Consider the following 19,465-nt stretch of genomic DNA (forward strand, 5'->3'; position numbering starts at 1 on the left):
AGTCATTGCGTTTTTTACACAAAAGTCACGGATAACTAATGCAGAGTGAATAGGAGCATTGTCATGGTGATGGACCCAATCACCACTTTGCCACAGCTCAGGTCTCTTTCTTCTCACAGCATTACGCAATTTTCTGAGGGTTTCAAGATAAACAAATGATTAATTGTTTGACCTTGTGGAAGGAATTCATAGTAGATGACACCTTTACAGTCAAAGAAAACCGTAAGCATGACCTTCACATTTGATTTGACTTGACGTGCTTTCTTGGGTCTTGGAGAGCCTTTTGATGTCCATTGTGATGATTGGGCTTTTGTTTCCACATCGTAACCAAAAACCCATGTCTCATCTCCCGTAATGACATGATCCTAGAAGCTTTCGTCGTCATTTGCCTTTTGAAGAAGTTCCTCAGAAACATGAATTCGGTGTTGTTTTTGGTCTTCAGTCAACAGCACAAAATTTGCTGCAACACGACGCATTTGAAGTTTTTCAGTTAAAATTTCCTGACATGACCCAAATGAAATATTACACTCTTCTGCCATGTCACGGACTGTTAGTCGACAGTCTGATCGTACGAGAGCGTTGACTTTAGCAACATTGTCATCATTGATTGACGTTGAAGGGCGTCCGGAACGAGCATCGTCGTCTGTGGATGTTCGGCCATCTTTGAACCTCTTGAACCACTGATGGCAGCATGATCGGCTTAGAAATTCTTCACCAAAAGCCTCTTGTAACATCAAAAAGGTTTCAGAAAACATTTTGTTCAGTTTCACACAAAACTTCACACAAACACGTTGCTCTTCTTTCACATTAATTTTCATTAAACAAAAAAATAGCCAAACTCTATAAAACTAATCTCAAACAAACTGTGCTAATGTTACTTTCAGTGATGTTATGATTGATCTGCAAACACAGCTGTGTTACTGTTGAGTCAGGGAATACAATGCTGCCAACCGCATCGCTGTGAGACATTGCATTCCCATAGTATATAAAAAGTCCTGGAACTTTTTGATCACACCTCTTATATATTTTGTAATGTTCATAGTTAATAGATCAATAAGTATAATAAACAGTCACTATCCCTCTCAACAGAGAGGTTAGATTGAATAAATATTATACACAGTTTCAATATTAAAAGGATAACTAGGTTTCTGACATTTGCCAACGTTATATGTTACAAAAGGTATAACACAACGTTTCGAGGATTGGAATCTAACCTCTTCTTCAGGTGGGGTAGGTAAATAAATAAATAAAAATGCCTTTTTATTGGAGCGTTTCTCAGTTACATTACTGTTTTACAGAATTACTCAAGGTATTACTAGATACAAATATAATGAATAGAAAGAAGAAAAGAAGGGAAAGAAAAGGGTTCAAACATACCCAGAGTCCCAGTCCAGGCGTTGTCACTGCACAGGGTGCAAGTCTTGAGTACTGAATCACAATCATACATCACACCAGCACAGGCTACAGTGGGATACTAACTTGGCTCCTTCATCGGCACCGCATAGTGTCATTTGAAACAATGGGACAGAAAGGCGGAGGTTAAGAGGAGGAAAGGATAAAGGCAAGCCGCTTCCGCCCATATGTTTTGCCCTAGACTATAGTTTCATGGTGTGTGTACGCATTTTTTTATTTAAGGTTAGTTTTGTTGGGATAGTAATCTTTGTAACATATAACAATGGCAAATGTCCGAAATCCAGTTAACCTTTCAATATTGAAACTGTGTATAACATTTATTTAACTTATCCTCTGTATTGAGAGAGATAGTGACTGTTGATTTTATTTATTGATTTATCAACAATTACCATTGTAAAATATATATATTTCAATTTGGCAGAGAACTCTGGAAGTCAGAAGTCTTAAAACATACTCACAGTTATATCACCATACAACATGCTTCACAAGACCTTTGAATCCAGATTGTACAAAGATACTGTATAAGATAAGCAATTGTGTCACTGGAACAGTGTTCCCAGCAAACTCTGATGGTCATACCTAAGAACTGTCAGAGGTACATGTCACAAGTTAAGTCTGTTGGCAGGGTTACAACAAACTCACAGTTGTATCACCAAACAACATGCTTCACAAGACCTTATACAAAGATACTGTATAAGATAAGCAATTGTGTCACTGGAACAGTGTTCCCAGCAAACTTTGATGGTCAGACCTAAGAACTGTCAGAGGTGCATGTCACAAGTGAAGTCTGTTGGCAGGGTTACAACATACTCACAGTTGTATCACCAAACAACATGCTTCACAAGACCTTTGAATCCAGATTGTACAAAGATACTGTATAAGATAAGCAATTGTGTCACTGGAACAGTGTTCCCAGCAAACTCTGATGGTCATACCTAAGAACTGTCAGAGGTGCATGTCACAAGTGAAGTCTGTTGGCAGGGTTACAACAAACTCACAGTTGTATCACCAAACAACATGCTTCACAAGACCTTTGAATCCAGATTGTACAAAGATACTGTATAAGATAAGCAATTGTGTCACTGGAACAGTGTTCCCAGCAAACTCTGATGGTCATACCTAAGAACTGTCAGAGGTGCATGTCACAAGTGAAGTCTGTTGGCAGGGTTACAACAAACTCACAGTTGTATCACCAAACAACATGCTTCACAAGACCTTATACAAAGATACTGTATAAGATAAGCAATTGTGTCACTGGAACAGTGTTCCCAGCAAACTTTGATGGTCAGGCCTAAGAACTGTCAGAGGTACATGTCACAAGTGAAGTCTGTTGGCAGGGTTACAACATACTCACAGTTGTATCACCAAACAATATACTTCACAAGACCTTTGAAGCCAGATCATCACATAGTGTACTTGTACATATCTTGATGCAGTTATCCCACTGTAACACTGTTTGCAGCAAAATCTTATTGTCAAACCTGGGAACTACCATTGTTCTTTGGTCTTAATTACTAACATCTATGGGACGTGTAGATTTCATTGAGTGTTCTTTTCTAATGACTTTGTTTTTCCCACTTATAATCTGTCACTGTTTGAGAAACTTAGCTTTTGTTTAATTTACTTCTGGATGTTTTAAATACTCACAGGGATTACAGAAAATTCAAGAACAAATAAAATCTTTTGTTTTTCTTATTTTCTTCTTTCTGTTCTTTATTTGTGTATTTTCTTATACCTCTCCCACCTGACGAAGTGGATAGATTCCAATCCTCGAAACGTTGTGTTATTCCTTTTGTAACATATAACGATGGCAAATGTCTGAAATCCTATTATCCTTTCAAACCTTCCATCGTCAATGACAAACTTTAAACAAAGAGTTTTAATATTGTTTAACCCTCTAAGGAGTATGGACGTTATATGACGTCTTCTTTTGATAGGCTGAAATGAGTAATAGATGAAATCCAAAAAATCACCAAAAGGAGTAAAAAGTTAAAATTTTTAAAATCTCTTAAAAATGTCCATTTCCATTTGAAAGCTTAATATTTTCATGACTTATAGAACATGTAGTCCTTTTTAGGACTACATGTTCTACAAGTCAACATTTCAGTACTTTTTCAAAATCAAATGTCTTATTTCCTCACTCACTACGGCAGACTCAATCAGTATTGTCTGCCATTTGGACAACAGTAACAAACTAGATGGTTGGTCAACAAATATATCACTCTAAATATGGCCACAGTATGAAGTATACAAGGAATGGTTAGTATAATGTGGCGGTATATTGTGACAGTAAAGCGATGTGCGCGTGATGCGACCTTGAGTCAGTGGCTTCTACCAGATGGCTACTGCGATCAGGTGGTCAATTCAAATCAAATCAAATCAGATTTTTATTGCCGGAACATTCTATAATGCATGGCAAAAGTCAACTTTTTACTTGCTAGAATTTTGTCATACACCCCACAATAGATCTCATTCAGACATACAATTTACAAATTTACATACATCAATTCATTCGCCAATGATTCCCACTTCCAGCGACGGATTCAGTCAGTCTTTTTAATTGGTGGTCTCCCAATCAAATGCTAAAAACTCGTCTACATTATAAAATGCTTGTGACACTAAAAAGCGTTTCAAACGAGTCTTTAACACCTTGGGCGTTGGAGCGTTTTTTATTGAATTTGGTAATTTGTTGACGAAATGAACACCTGCCTGTGAAGGCAAGCGTTCATAAACCACCGTTCTGTGCCTACCAGTTCGGTAGTTATCTCTGCCTCTAGTCTCATACACATGTATGTCCCGGCCATTCGTCATGGTACATTTAGACATACAAAACAGAGTTGTTTCCAAGATGTAGAGACTGGGCAGCGTCAACAGTTGTAAATTTTTGAAGACTTCCTTGCACGACTCTCTAAATTTCAACAGAGCGATAATGCGGATCGCTTGTTTTTGCAGCTTGAACACTCTCATAAATTGATTGTTTGCACAAGCTCCCCACAACACCAACCCGTAAGTGAGATGGGGGTAAATCAAGCCAAAATACGCCATCATTAGAACCTGAATAGGGCAGTATTTGGCTAGAGACCTCAAAAGATAAATGCCTGAAGCCAATTTGGAGCAAACGTGATCGATGTGATTATTCCAAGTCAACCATCGATCTAGGTATATTCCCAGGAATTTCGAGCAGTAGACTTCTTCCAGCATTGTGTCAGCCAACATAACAGCTGGCTCGTCATGCCTGTCTACTGATCGCAAAGCAAAATTTAGAAAATTAGATTTTGCAGAATTTGTCTTAAGATTGAGGCTGTTGAAATGTTGGACGCAGTTGTTGATCTCAACAAAACTTTGCTGTTCCAGAATCAATTTTGATTTGCTTGTGAAACAGAGAGTCGTGTCATCAGCATACTGCACAAGTTTTCCGTGCAGAAGTGATGAACCTACGTCATTGACATAGATCAGGAAGAGAATTGGACTGAGAATTGAGCCCTGTGGGACACCATAGCTCAGGTGAATTGGTTCAGATAATTTGTTTGCGATCTGGACAATTTGGGTTCTGTGGCTTAAAAATGACCTGAGCCACTGGAGAGGCACGCCTCGGATGCCATGAGATTCAAGTTTGTCAAGCATTGTAACATGGTCAACGCAGTCGAATGCTTTCGATAAGTCTAGGAACACACTCAATGTGGGATCCCGACGTTCTAGCCCCTCTACAACCATATCGACTAGACGTACAACTGCGTCTATTGTCGACTTACCCTTCCTGAAGCCAAACTGGTCTTCAGATAGCTGGTTGTGCTTATTTAAAAATTGAAGCATTCTTACCAAGAAAAGTTTTTCGAATATTTTGCTCAAAACTGGCAAAATTGAGACAGGCCGGTAATTGTGTGGGGAGTGGGGATCATCTTTCTTAAAAATCGGGCTCACTTTCGCGGTTTTTAGGAGTGAGGGGAAAACTCCTTGTTCAAAAGAGAAATTTACTAATTGGGTTAAAGGTTTCACAATATGCTTTGAACATGTTTTTATTAGCCACATCGACATTAAATTTAAATCATTTGATTTTTTGGCTGGGAGCTGCTGAATTATTTTTTCAAGCTCTTCCTCAACGACAGGTGCCAGTGCCATGGAGGCTACTGGACACTGTCTCCGTCTTGGGATTCCTTGTGGCGGTGATGGGCAAGGGCCTTGCTCATAAGCAACAGATCCAAAGAATCTGTTAAGCCTATTCGCAACCTCAACCGCGTCCTCCACAAGTCTGTCACCATTTTTTAATTTGATTTGATTGTTGCATGATTTGTTTTTATTGTTGATGATGTTCCAAGCAGTTTTAGAAATATTTTTTGAAAATATAATTGATTTAGAAACATCATATGCCTTTGCCGCCTGGATCACTTTTCTGTAAATTAGTTTGTAATTTCGAAAAAATCGTTTGAATTCTTCATTGTGCGATGTTTTCTGAATTTCTGAGAAAAACTTTAGTTTTTCTCTAGAAATTAAAATTCCTTTAGTGATCCATTTGTTGTTTACCGTTTTGGGACAAACTTGTATGGTTTTGAGAGGACAGTACATGTTAACATGAAAGTTTAGTGTATCACTAAACATTTTAAAATGCTGTTCTACCGAAAGACTTGATTCTTGGAATTTCCAATCTTCTTTGGAAAGGGAAGTGTTGAGGAGAGCGATGTTTCCTGGCCTTAAGTCTCTTATTGTTTTAGTGATTTTGGGCTCCCTCTCGATTTTTACTCCACTAATAATAGCCTCTTGGCCATAGTGGTCCGAGATAGCTGTATTGACCACGGACACTGCGACACTTGGGAGATTAGATATGATATTGTCGATTGTCGACTGTGTAGACTGTGTCACACGCGTTGGCGTTTTGACCAACAACTCAAGGTCGAATGATCTTAACAAGTCGACAAATCGTTTGGTGGAAGGGTGATTATTGTCCATCGCATTAATGTTAAAATCGCCCATTAGGATATAACCCTGTTCATGGTTAGTTAAATCCATCAGCAGGGCTTCAAAACTTGTGAAGAAATTTTCCTCATTGCCATTGGGAGACCTGTAGATTCCGATGACGGTAAATTTTGATCTGTTCGAATTGAATTTTATCCCAACTGCTTCAAAGTCTTTTTCTATAGTTTTGACAAGTGAGAAGGGAGAAAAAGAATAATTTTTTTTGACAAAAATGGCGACTCCTCCTCCTTTGGAAAGTTGTCGGCAATACGAATTAGCCAATGTGAAATTTGGAATTTGGCATAGGTCGATGTTCTTGTCATTAAAACCGTTCTCAGTTACAACAAGTACATCTGTTTTCGTTTCTTCACACATTAATTGAATTTCGTCAAGCTTGTTAGTGGCAGATTGGTCATTTTGGTGAAGCAGTCGGATTTGAACCTGATTGAGAAATTTGGAATTCGTCTGTATTTGTTGGGTAGCGTCAGTCAATTTTGCTCGTCGGCCGTCTGTGGGGTCCCTAAAAAAACACAATCAGCTTTATCAGAATTCATAGGAGATGAAGTGGCAGGTGAACAGCCGGTGACGGCCTCGGCATAGGTCTTGTTGCAAGTACGTGTCATCGCGCATGCTGGAGTTGACACCAGCGCGAGTCTCGAAGGAGCTGGTCCTGGTGTCTCAGGCAGAGGAACTGGTCTCGAGGGAGTGGACACAACAGTCATCGGCTCCACAGGCTGCACTGCCGCTGGAGAAGGTGCCGCCGAGTTCAGTTGTTGATGGTTCTCACAGGAACCAAAGTCGGCCAGTCTCCCCGCAATCAGTCGTGCCAGAACTCTCTTGCCGCACATTTTCAGGTGCATGCCGTGGGCAGTAAAGTTAGGACGTCGGATGCAGTTCACCTCCAGTACCCTTACATCCTTATGCCGATTGCAGAGTTCCGTTATGTAGCCATTCACTATCCTGATCCGTGGGCAGTAAAGTTAGGACGTCGGATGCAGTTCACCTCCAGTACCCTTACATCCTTATGCCGATTGCAGAGTTCCGTTATGTAGCCATTCACCATCCTGATCCGTGGGCAGTAAAGTTAGGACGTCGGATGCAGTTCACCTCCAGTACCCTTACATCCTTATGCCGATTGCAGAGTTCCGTTATGTAGCCATTCACCATCCTGATCCGTGGGCAGTAAAGTTAGGACGTCGGATGCAGTTCACCTCCAGTACCCTTACATCCTTATGCCGATTGCAGAGTTCCGTTATGTAGCCATTCACCATCCTGATCCGTGGGCAGTAAAGTTAGGACGTCGGATGCAGTTCACCTCCAGTACCCTTACATCCTTATGCCGATTGCAGAGTTCCGTTATGTAGCCATTCACCATCCTGATCCGTGGGCAGTAAAGTTAGGACGTCGGATGCAGTTCACCTCCAGTACCCTTACATCCTTATGCCGATTGCAGAGTTCCGTTATGTAGCCATTCACCATCCTGATCCGTGGGCAGTAAAGTTAGGACGTCGGATGCAGTTCACCTCCAGTACCCTTACATCCTTATGCCGATTGCAGAGTTCCGTTATGTAGCCATTCACCATCCTGATCGTCCTGTTTGTTGCGTTGTCAGGTGCTAAGTCATGGCGGTGGGGAAGGGTAGCTACTAGCACTTTGGAGGATGAGCTAAGTTGTTGAAGGATTCCCTCCATGTATTTGTAAATTATCTCCTCCTTCCCCGCTGCAACATCATTGGTGCCCGCTATGAGGACATAGCAGTGGTTTGCAGATGGTGGGATGTTCGATGGCGAGACGATGTGCAGCAGGCCGGCTCCGGGTTTACATACACCACTCACTTCGTTCCCTGAACCTGTAAGCTTACCGACAAGACCGGCGATATGTCGGGTGTGACTATCACCCAATATGGTGACTCCATGGAAGGGTATTTGTATTGGGCTTTGTTTTTCAGCTGTCACATGCTTACTATATTCATGTTTTTTCTTATTTTTCTTTCTTCGTTTTTTGTTGTTATTTATTTTTTCCTGAGAGGACACGGATTTATTCTCCCTGAGAACAGTCTCCTCATCAGTTAGTGGCTCTGGAGGGTTTGTTATGGGAGGTTTATGGATATTCGACAAGGTGGGGCTTGGTTTGGTCAATATGGAGGGGTTTTTGTACAGTTTTAGCTGTTCTTCAAGAGCCTTGATTGCCGATATCATATTGGATGCTTCTTCCTTGAGGATGATGCACCTTTCACAAGGTCGCTTCAACCTCGTTACTTCTTCCTCCAGTATTTTAATAGTTTCCTTAGCCGGCGTCTTGTCATCAGCTACACGTGTCATGATCTCAGTTTGGGTGGTTCGATGTTCAACGGTGGTTATAGCAGGTTCCGATGTCTTTGTTCGAGGTGGAGGAGTTGAGTGCAGAGGAAAAACTTCACTCGTGTACTGGGATAGTCGCATATCGTTTTGTATTGCATGGTCGAGTATGGATTTCATTTTTGTTTTCAGCTGCGATATCTCATTTTTCAGGGCTAAGTTTTCTTTCTTTAGAATGCTGTCTATGTCTGGCGTTGTCAGTGAGGTTGCTGTGTTAGTTAACACTTCAGATTTAGGAGTGTTATCCTTCGGAGACGACCCTGGAAGGTCCGGCGTAACGGAGGTCGGAGTGTCGGACGCGGTAGTGCTGGCGCTCTCAGCCGCGGGTGTCCGGGCGGGCATGTCGGCGCGCTTCTGTTGAGGTGTCAGCACCAGAGACCTCATAGTCACAGGATGTGGGCCATCATGGTTATCATTTGTGGACAATATTTGGGTTTTTTCCAAATTTGTTTTTACCATTGCCTTACAATTACGTCCCAGGCATCTCCAGGTAATATCTCCGTTTTTTGAGTGATAACTTTCTCTAAATTTATTGTTATTGTACAAAATATGTGGTTTACCATTTTTAGTTTTTTCAATAGTAAAGTTCATGCTGATTTATGTAAAATTCTTAACTCAGTTGATTAATAAATAATAACAGTAATAAATATTTAATAAATAAAACAGGAATAAATAGTTAATAAGTAAAAGCAGCAATAACAAGTTAATAAGTAAAACAACAATAAATAGTTAATAAATAAAACAGCAATAAATAATTAATAAATAGCACAATAACACAGATAAATAAAAACCACAGCCACAATTGTCATAAAATAAAGTTTTGATTAAAAGTATTAAAAAACTTAGTTATTGGTTCCTGTTAGAAATATTTAATTAACAAACGAAGTGACAAAAATATATCTGCAGCCAGGTGGATTTGATCTGAGGACCCTTGTACTGTTAATCAGTTACGCAACTGATAGCGCTGCGAACGCTGATATTAGAGATCGTATATTTATCGTTCATGCAGTATGTAACTCCGAAGACCATTTAGCGTGGGATTATTGCAAGTTTCACGTTTAACCTTGAAACATCCAAGATTACAGGAAAATGAACAAACTCACGAAATTAGTCCTTCCTGCTTATCGAGTGCACTTTTAAAGGGTCAACTTACTAATTAAATTCAAATATTTATATAGAAACTAGTTAAAATTAGATAAAAACATCGGAGCTTAGCCTACACGTGTAAACGGGGTAGGACCAGGCCTGCCAACCAGATTACAAGTGAATGCGAGCACAAACATGGAAGTTAAGTATGTTGCCGATAGATGGAACCACTTTACAGACTAATCTACTTAAAGGCAATCAGTAATAGCATCGCATTTACGATAATAAAAAAATACAGAGGTTAAACGTCATGATGTCCGTACTCCTTTGGGCCACTATAAGAATATACGTCATATGACGTCCTTACTCATTATGTAAAGTTTACACGCACTCCTTAAAGGGTTAAATTTATTACCAAATTGATGTATTTAAATTAAGTAATTTCAGGAGCATAAATAATCAAATTTGGAATATTCTAGTTTTAGATTTATTAAAAAGTAAAAAAATATACTCCTGGAAAATGTGATTGTGTTCCAGTCAAAATTTCAAATAATTCTTGAAAATAGATTTTGGATTTATTCTAGTGAATGTCAGTTTGGAAAGATGAATATTCTCACATTACTTTCTATCTTCTAAAATGGTCATGTTAATTGCTGTCCCAAATTAACTTTCAAAGACTACAATTCACTAAAGTATTATTTTATTATGTGCACAGGTAGAAAGAGTAGAGTCACAACTGAACAGCTACGATAACATCTTGTGTCACATTCGCAACACAATGGACAAAATGGAAGAAAAAAATATGCTGATTGAAGTAGCAAATCGGAACAATCTAAAACTTCTCACTGAACTAGAAAGAGTCATTGTAAGTCACTCTGCATACATATATCTACTGCATATCACAAGTTTAGTACTCAGTTCTGGCATATCCACTTACTTTTGTTCTCTCTAGTTCCAGTTAGAGTTGCCAAAGAAGCATCAGAATGCGCTGGAGGATGCCGATCTCATGACCAAGGAGGGTTTGCGTGATGCTATCACTGCGGGCAAGGCACTCCAGGCCGTAATGAACGCAGAGATACATCCTGCGTTAGTGCGTTTAGCTGCTGTACAAGAGCAGAAGAAACGCTTTGACAAATGGAAGAGCAAGTTCTCTCAAATAATATCAAGGCATCTCAACAACCTCTTTATACATCTGGTAAATGATTATTAACATGTAATGTTTTATTGTAGCTATTATACAAGAGAGTATCAATGATGCATATTGCTCGGTTCTGCATATGGTTCACAATTTTCTAATTAAGTGTTCGTTCTGTATGATGACATAAAATGGAAAATACTCAGAAAGTATCTGATATTTGACAAGCTACTGTTATTAGTTATTAGATTAAGCATGCACTATCTCTGTATTCTCCACACACATAGTGCAGTCATTGAAGCGAAAAATACGGTCTTACCTCCGAATTTTTTTACTGTGAACCAATTTGCATGAAATTAGGCTCATCTTACCCTTAACTTCAAAAGTGAAAATGATCTGAACTCCGCCTATTATTTTTAAGGGGTGTAAACAATCCCTTAATGGAAAAATTGACATTGAGCCATTTTATCGCTAGAAAACATGTTTAATAGTAAGTTGTGAAATTGTAAAGTGTTTTCTAACACAATTACCTCATATTAAAATCATTTTCAACCCCTTGAAAATCTTACAACCCTTGCAAACAACCCCTAAATTGAAAAAATCACAAAAAAATACTTTGGTATGACATAAAAAGATGTAAGTAAGTAAGTAATATTTTATATTCTCTATAATAATTATCAAATTTTTAACCCCCTTTCAACCCTTGAAAACTACACCTCGATAAAAAGTTGTTAAACTTTTTTTGATAAAATAAAAAGGATTGAAATATTATTCCACACTCTCGAAAATGATTATCATATTCTTAAGCTTTTTTACCCTTAAAACTACCCCTAAATTAAAACAGTAAATATATATGATTACATATTTAAAAATAATTTAATTTAGAGTAAAAAATTGCCATTTATTGAATAAAATATTTACAAATTATATAAAATTCACTCAAATGTGTTATATATACATATAAGAACGTTGGTATGTATTCATGCCTACGTTTCCAAAATATATGAGCCATATTATGTATATATATATATATATATATATATACACATTACAATAGTTTTGGGTCTCTATTATACAGTGTACTTTCACATTGCTCCAAATATTCACAGTCCGAAATTTTCAGTTACTAAGTAGAAAAAAATATGATAAGTTTTTGGACCATAACTCCTTCAATTTTCATGGTATCACAATTTATAAAAAAACCATTGTAAAGGTAATTAAGAGAGCTACAACATCCTTCATTGCAATATATAGTAAAAAAACTTTTTCTCAAACGATGAAGGGTTAAAGGGCTTAAGAGAGGCTGTGATTGCGCTGCCACACGTTCTTTAAACAATCATATCTCCGTCAATTTTTGTTTGACAAAAAAATCAAAAATCCACATTTTTTGTCAGAAAAGTACCTACATTTTTCATCTATACACTTTTATACGTATCTGTTGTCATTTTGAGATATTATGAAAAAAGGTGGTTTTTTTTTTAAATTTGAATTTTTTTTTAATTGTGACTTTTTTGAAAAATATGTGTCCTGAAGCAGCCAAACTGTACAATCTATCAAACTCTTCATAATAAAGCTGATTCTAGGCGGAATACGATTAAGTTTAATTTTGGTGGAAATGGCACGTATGAAACCCGTTGATTTAAAAGAAAAAACATTAGATGCTCCTCTTATTTGCAATACAGCTCACTTATTTTACGTGCAATAGACTTATAATAGTGCTCATTTTAAAGCTTATTTCAAGCACTACAAAACCCTTTTTTATTAGAATGCCTAAAATGCATCTGCTTGCCGCTAGATGGCATTGACCACATCGATTAAATTTCAGACAAAATAAAAAACAGCTTTGATTTTTAATATCTAGCCTAATATTGCACTTAGAATACTTTTAAAAAACCAAATTGTTCATTGTTTTACCTGCTACAATTGTGTTCTTTATATAATTTTCGATAAAATGTATATTTTTGGAGATATTTGCAAAAAACCGATGAAAAACGTGAAAAAATTGTGAATTTTCAATTGCCAATAACTTGAAAAGTATTGGATGTTTCAAAAAACCTTATAGATGATTTGTTGCTTAAAATTAGGCCTTCTATCGATATCAGAGGTTATTTTGAAAAATAAAAATCCACCCCCGAGAAGGGGTAGTTTTCAAGGGTTGAAAGGGGGTTAAAAATTTGATAATTATTATAGAGAATATAAAATATTACTTACTTACTTACATCTTTTTATGTCATACCAAAGTATTTTTTTGTGATTTTTTCAATTTAGGGGTTGTTTGCAAGGGTTGTAAGATTTTCAAGGGGTTGAAAATGATTTTAATATGAGGTAATTGTGTTAGAAAACACTTTACAATTTCACAACTTACTATTAAACATGTTTTCTAGCGATAAAATGGCTCAATGTCAATTTTTCCATTAAGGGATTGTTTACACCCCTTAAAAATAATAGGCGGAGTTCAAATCATTTTCACTTTTGAAGTTAAGGGTAAGATGAACTTAATTCCAAAATTGTATGCAATTCGGTTCACAGTAAAAAAATTCGGAGCAATAATGCTTCAATGACTGCACTAACAATGAAACAAGAATAGCACACACAGCTATTCTGTGTTATTGCACAGAGAATAGCTCTTATTCATACCTTTAACTCATAGAAGAAGTATATATCCCTCTGTAGGACCGGTAGCAGCAATTAAATAAGGCAAAAATGTAAGACTGGTTAAAGCTTTCTAAAACTAAATCCACAATTATTTAGAGCAATAATGTTTTTACCATTGTCTTTACAGTACAATTTTCATTTAATATAATGAATACTATATTTGTAATAAAAATAAAAATTTATAAAATTGTTAATATTTTTTACATTTCCATATAAAATTTTTGAGAACAAACACTTTTATTATTTGTTTAGTTATTTTATAACTAACTTTAACATATTTTATCTATAATATGATAATGTTGTATACACAAATAAAAATTTTCATGCCTGGATCTAAAGTATAATAAGCTCAAAAATAAAATAAAGGAAAATATGATGAGTTATATTTGTTATGATTTTGCTGGATATTTACTCAAACTTCTTGTTTCCTAGGAAATTCAGATTCTGTTATTCACTGTACACAAAATTACTTTACAAATAATAAAACAATTGGAAATAATCTAAATAACCTTCTTGACATTCCAAGGTAATCCTCGCACAAACCGCAAATCTGCAAACTGTTTTTGAGTACAGGAAATAATTACATCTGCCATCACTATCACTGATATCAGAACTGTACTTTTAATCATTGTCTAATAACAAAGCAACAGCAGAATCCACAGCTTTTTACTACCATTGTGATCAATCTTATAACTGACCAAAAACAAACAATACACCAAACTTCACGTTTAGTAGCTGACCAACGAAAACAATGATGAAATGTTCCAACAAAAAAGTGATTAATTCAGTACTGAGAGTAAAAAAATTAAATGGAATTTATTAACTTCTTAGTAAAGGAACCAATATAGACCATGACAACAATATCTCCAATATTTTCAGAACTAGAATGGCCCATAACAATAAAGAGTGGCTAAACATAGACGACATAACGAGTGCGTAGCTCAGAATTCATTCAGGGCCCGTTTGATATGTAACCAACATGTGTCTTCCCCAATGGGTTAATAAGTCGGCTGTCGGTCAGTTTTTAGTGGTTAATCGATTTTAAAATGGTTGCTAATTGATTGAAGGTTGAATGTGTCCGCTCAGCTATCTGAGTTGAACTTTTTCCTAGGATTAGGGTTTGTAACAAGTGGTGCAAAATTCGTCCCAAAATTACTCACCGAAGATCAAAAGGAGTGATGTTTTAAAGTCACACAAGTCTTTTAAGAAACCGTAATCACTGTAATCAGTCCTGAACGGCTCTTTGTGATTTCTGATGGTTCCTGAAGTTGAAATCCCTACTCAGAGAATCCAGATTTCAAACAGTTGAAGAGATCAATGTGAACGCGACAGTGGGAGGATGGCTAAGTCAAATGTATCAAGTCCAAAGAAGACTAATCTTGGGTTGTGATTGGTAGGCTAAATTTTCATTAATATCAAAATATATGATATTTTCCGGACAGGCCTTAGATAAACTTTATATGATGTTTTAGCTCTGATTATAACTGAAACATTAATTTGAGAAAGGCTTTGGAGAAAACATATGTAAACAAAATCGATGAGGGGCCACAAATAAACAATTAGAAATATTACACATAAATATTTTAAAAATTTATCATACAAAAACACCCTTTAAAATTTTAAAAGCTGTAACTAGAGGTGTACCAAACCATTCCAGACACGAAAGTGTTGCAATGAGTTCACGACAACCACTGAGCGCTACCAGTCCATTGTAACAAAATGCTATAAGTCTGATTGTGCTGTGTATATCAAATTTGTTTTATTGCAACCTGGAAGTTTAAATACATGCCAGTTCATTTCAGTTCAATTCAAACTCTATTCAACAGTATGTATAAATATACAGGAATGGTGTCATGAAAATATTGTATAAGTAAAATTTCTGCTTAAACTATACATTACAATATTTAATATAGTCATGTACGTTAAAATTTAATCATTTATTAGAGCTCTTCTAATGAATGCAGAGCTTTGTTGACAACATTCTTCCGTTTTTTATTCCAATTGATATCACTACTGAAATATTCTTTGGGAGTTTGTTATACAATTTTGAGCAGATATGCAATGCTTGTTTTAGAAGTAAGTACTGTTTTGAAACTAAAAAACAAGCAAATATTTAAAAAAAATAATAATTTATTCACTTAAAGATTATAATTTACTCTACTTTCATACATAATTCCCATTAATATTAAGGCACTTATCATTTCTTGGCACCAGCTACAAAAGTCCATTGTCAAAGAAAGCTGCCGCCTGATTAGATAACCACTGCATCACAGTTGTGGCACCATCTTTTGTATTCCATTGTCAAAGAAAGCTGCCGCCTGATTAGATAACCACTGCATCACTGTCGTGGCACCAGCTTTTGTAGTCCATTGTCAAAGAAAGCTGCCGCCTGATTAGATAACCACTGCATCACTGTCGTAGCACCAGCTTTTGTAGTCCATTGTCAAAGAAAGCTGCCGCCTGATTAGATAACCACTGCATCACTGTCATGGCACCAGCTTTTGTATTCCATTGTCAAAGAAAGCTGCCGCCTGATTAGATAACCACTAAACTTACTTCTTACTTACTTTTGCGTTTCGAGATCTCTGTCTCTCGTCAGGTGCACGAAGAAGTGCACAACGATAGAATCGCGGATGGATCACATGACTAACTACGGACCACCCGTTTGGGCGTATGGCACACCGGCTTTCGCCTTAGGCAACTTCCTTGGGTTGATAACCGAAGTCAACAACCTTTAGGACAACAATATAGTTGGCGGTATCCAGTTGCAGCATTGCTGCGCGCTGGTGAGGTAGGGATTCAACACTCGCGTGTTCCCATTCCACCTGCATTCGTAGTACTTCTGCAGCATACACGAGCGGTTCCAGCATCATGTGAAAGATCATGACTGTCCTCCGCTTTACCAAAAGGAGCCGCGCTCCTATAGCGTAGTGCTAAGGTAAGTGTTGGCACCACCACACTGCTATGCGCTTGTTCCCTACGCGAAAGCTTAGGTGATAATAGGGACAGATGTCTCGCTAAAATGTGTTGCTGTTTCGACGTTGTTTCGTCTCATCAGGTATAGATAGACAGCAGATTGCAGCTGTCACATGAAGCACTGATTGTGTTTACAGCGTTCTCAGTTATGAAGATCGAGAGCTTGCTCTCTCTTCGAGTACTATCTCAGCCAGTGTAGGAGATGAACTCAACTACTAAGAACTACTATGATAGTAAAATTTCTAAAGCGCCTAATAAAGTTAAGACTACTTGGAATTTAATTAATTATGAAGTCGGTAAACAGAACCTTTCACTTGCAGTGGTCGGTAGAACATTGACAGACCCAACCTTGGTTGCTAATATTTAAAATAATTTTATTGTTGAAGCAGTTGATAGCTTAATACTTCCGAGCATTTCCTCCATCAACCATGAAAGCAATATTGAATTTCAGCTCTCAAAAAAAATTTCAACTACTTTTAAATTTAAACCAGTAAATGAGGTTGACATAAAAAGCATAATTTCGTCATTTTGAAAACTAATATTCGTCTGGATTTGATGAAATTTCAATTATTGTCCTAAAGTGATCTTGTCCACTAATATTAAAACCCTTAACACATATGGTTAATTCTTCTCTGATATCAAGAATTTTCCCAGATAAGCTCAAAATAGCTAAGGTAATTCCTATTTTTAAAAAGGAAGATCCTGATGATCCTGCTTGTTATAGGCCAGTGTCTCTCCTGTTTATTGATTCAGTAATCAATTCAATGGATAAGGGAGAACACGTGATTGGAGTATTTCTGAACTTGACCAGAGCAATCGACAGTGTCACATTGTAAATTAATAAGTATGGGAAACCAACTTGCATGGTTTGGTTTTTACCTTCAAAATAGGGTGGAATACATTGAAATAGATCATGTTTCAAACAGTGCTCGGTATTATTTTAACCCTTCAAGTGTTACTATCGCACTGTGCGATGTGTTCGAACAACTTTAAAGTACTTCTATTGCTCTGTGCGATATGTTCGTTTTTGTTAAATTACCGTAAAACGGTTTATTTAATTATTCTGTAATTTTCATAGTACAACGTAGGAGAGATTTCTCTACCCACTGGCTCTATTTTGTAAGCCTTTGAGTAGAGTGAAAAATAACAGTCAGCTGATTTTGTCAGCTGTTGCCGCGCTCGCCAATCAGCTGGAGATGGTGCCCACAACCTGGTGCAACTGACTGGTGTGAAACTTCGTGTATGCGTTGTACATTCTACTTCTCAGAAACAAACACGTAGTCGGTACTGGTGCCCTAGATGTGATTGTGGTGTTCATCCTGGTTGCTACAGTGCCTGAGAACACTTCAAGAGACCTGAAAGCCATCCATGTAAAACGAGGAGTACCACAAGGATCAGTGTTGGGACCAGTATTATTACTTCTACTGACTAATGACCTGCCAACTTATCTACAAGGAATCTATCAAACAATAATGTATGCAGATGACACTGTCATTACAACTGCAGGAAAAAAATAAATAGCAAACACCCTCATCACTTAAGTCTGTTCAGCAAAAAACCAACATATGGTGAAGCAAAGTTGTTCAACCTGCTGCCAGAAGAACTGAAGAACACACCTGCACAACAACTACTGAAGTGACTGACTGACTGGCTGATAAAGAGATCCTTTTACCCAGTGAATGAGTACAAACAAAAACAACAGTGTTTTAATAACTAACCATTATTATAACCACATGACGCATTACTAATCTCCAAGATTACGTAAATAAAGAACTTGTTTATTGCCTATTACATTTATTACCTTTTTTTAATAATGTTTAAATTATTTTAATTTTCAGAAAAAGTTCCAGATATAAATAATGATTTTACTGCATGTGCTAACGATTTTGATAAGGTTATTTTTAGGAGTACCACAGGTATCTCATAAAGGTCTGAGTGGTATGAATTTATAAGAATACTCGTTATATTTGCAGATATCTTTCTTGTAAACAGGCTCGCATCTAAAACTACAATTACACTTCTTGTTTTCTGACACTACATCTGAATTCTTAACAGATAAAACTAAATTAGGAATAACATAATTTTCATCTATGTCTACATAGTAATTGTGAAATACATTACAAACCATCTTTAAGGAAATACATTGTTGAAACTGCTCAGAATCTCGTCTCTACAAAAATGATTTACAGTTAAATAATGTTATGTTGTTTAATGTGTACAGGGTAATGATGCAGGTGAGCAGACAGGTACACTGCTGAAGCTGCCCAGAATCTCGTGTCTACAACAATGTTTAACAGTTAGCTAATGTTTAGTTGTTTAATGTGTGCAGGGTAATGATGCAGGTGAGCAGACAGGTACACTGCTGAAGCTGCCCAGAATCTCGTGTCTACAACAATGTTTAACAGTTAGCTAATGTTTAGTTGTTTAATGTGTGCAGGGTAATGATGCAGGTGAGCAGACAGGTACACTGCTGAAGCTGCCCAGAATCTCGTGTCTACAACAATGTTTAACAGTTAGCTAATGTTTAGTTGTTTAATGTGTGCAGGGTAATGATGCAGGTGAGCAGACAGGTACACTGCTGAAGCTGCCCAGAATCTCGTGTCTACAACAATGTTTAACAGTTAGCTAATGTTTAGTTGTTTAATGTGTGCAGGGTAATGATGCAGGTGAGCAGACAGGTATACTGCTGAAGCTGCCCAGAATCTCGTGTCTACAACAATGTTTAACAGTTAGCTAATGTTTAGTTGTTTAATGTGTGCAGGGTAATGATGCAGGTGAGCAGACAGGTACACTGCTGAAGCTGCCCAGAATCTCGTGTCTACAACAATGTTTAACAGTTAGCTAATGTTTAGTTGTTTAATGTGTGCAGGGTAATGATGCAGGTGAGCAGACA

General features: G+C 37.2%; 1 protein-coding gene across 4 annotated transcripts in view; it reads left to right on the forward strand.

Moving 5' to 3' along the window:
• LOC124360935 (exocyst complex component 1) overlaps positions 1-19,465 on the forward strand; it is a 195,597-nt gene that overhangs the window by 54,339 nt on the left and 121,793 nt on the right. For all 4 annotated transcript variants that reach the window (XM_046814951.1, XM_046814952.1, XM_046814949.1 and 1 more), the window contains exons 8-9: positions 10,522-10,671; positions 10,759-11,001. In XM_046814951.1, the coding sequence (XP_046670907.1) occupies positions 10,522-10,671; positions 10,759-11,001 (393 nt within the window). The remainder of the gene's footprint in view (positions 1-10,521; positions 10,672-10,758; positions 11,002-19,465) is intronic.

This window comes from Homalodisca vitripennis, chromosome 4, assembly GCF_021130785.1.
Source record: "Homalodisca vitripennis isolate AUS2020 chromosome 4, UT_GWSS_2.1, whole genome shotgun sequence".
Classification (NCBI taxonomy): Eukaryota; Metazoa; Arthropoda; class Insecta; order Hemiptera; family Cicadellidae; genus Homalodisca; species Homalodisca vitripennis.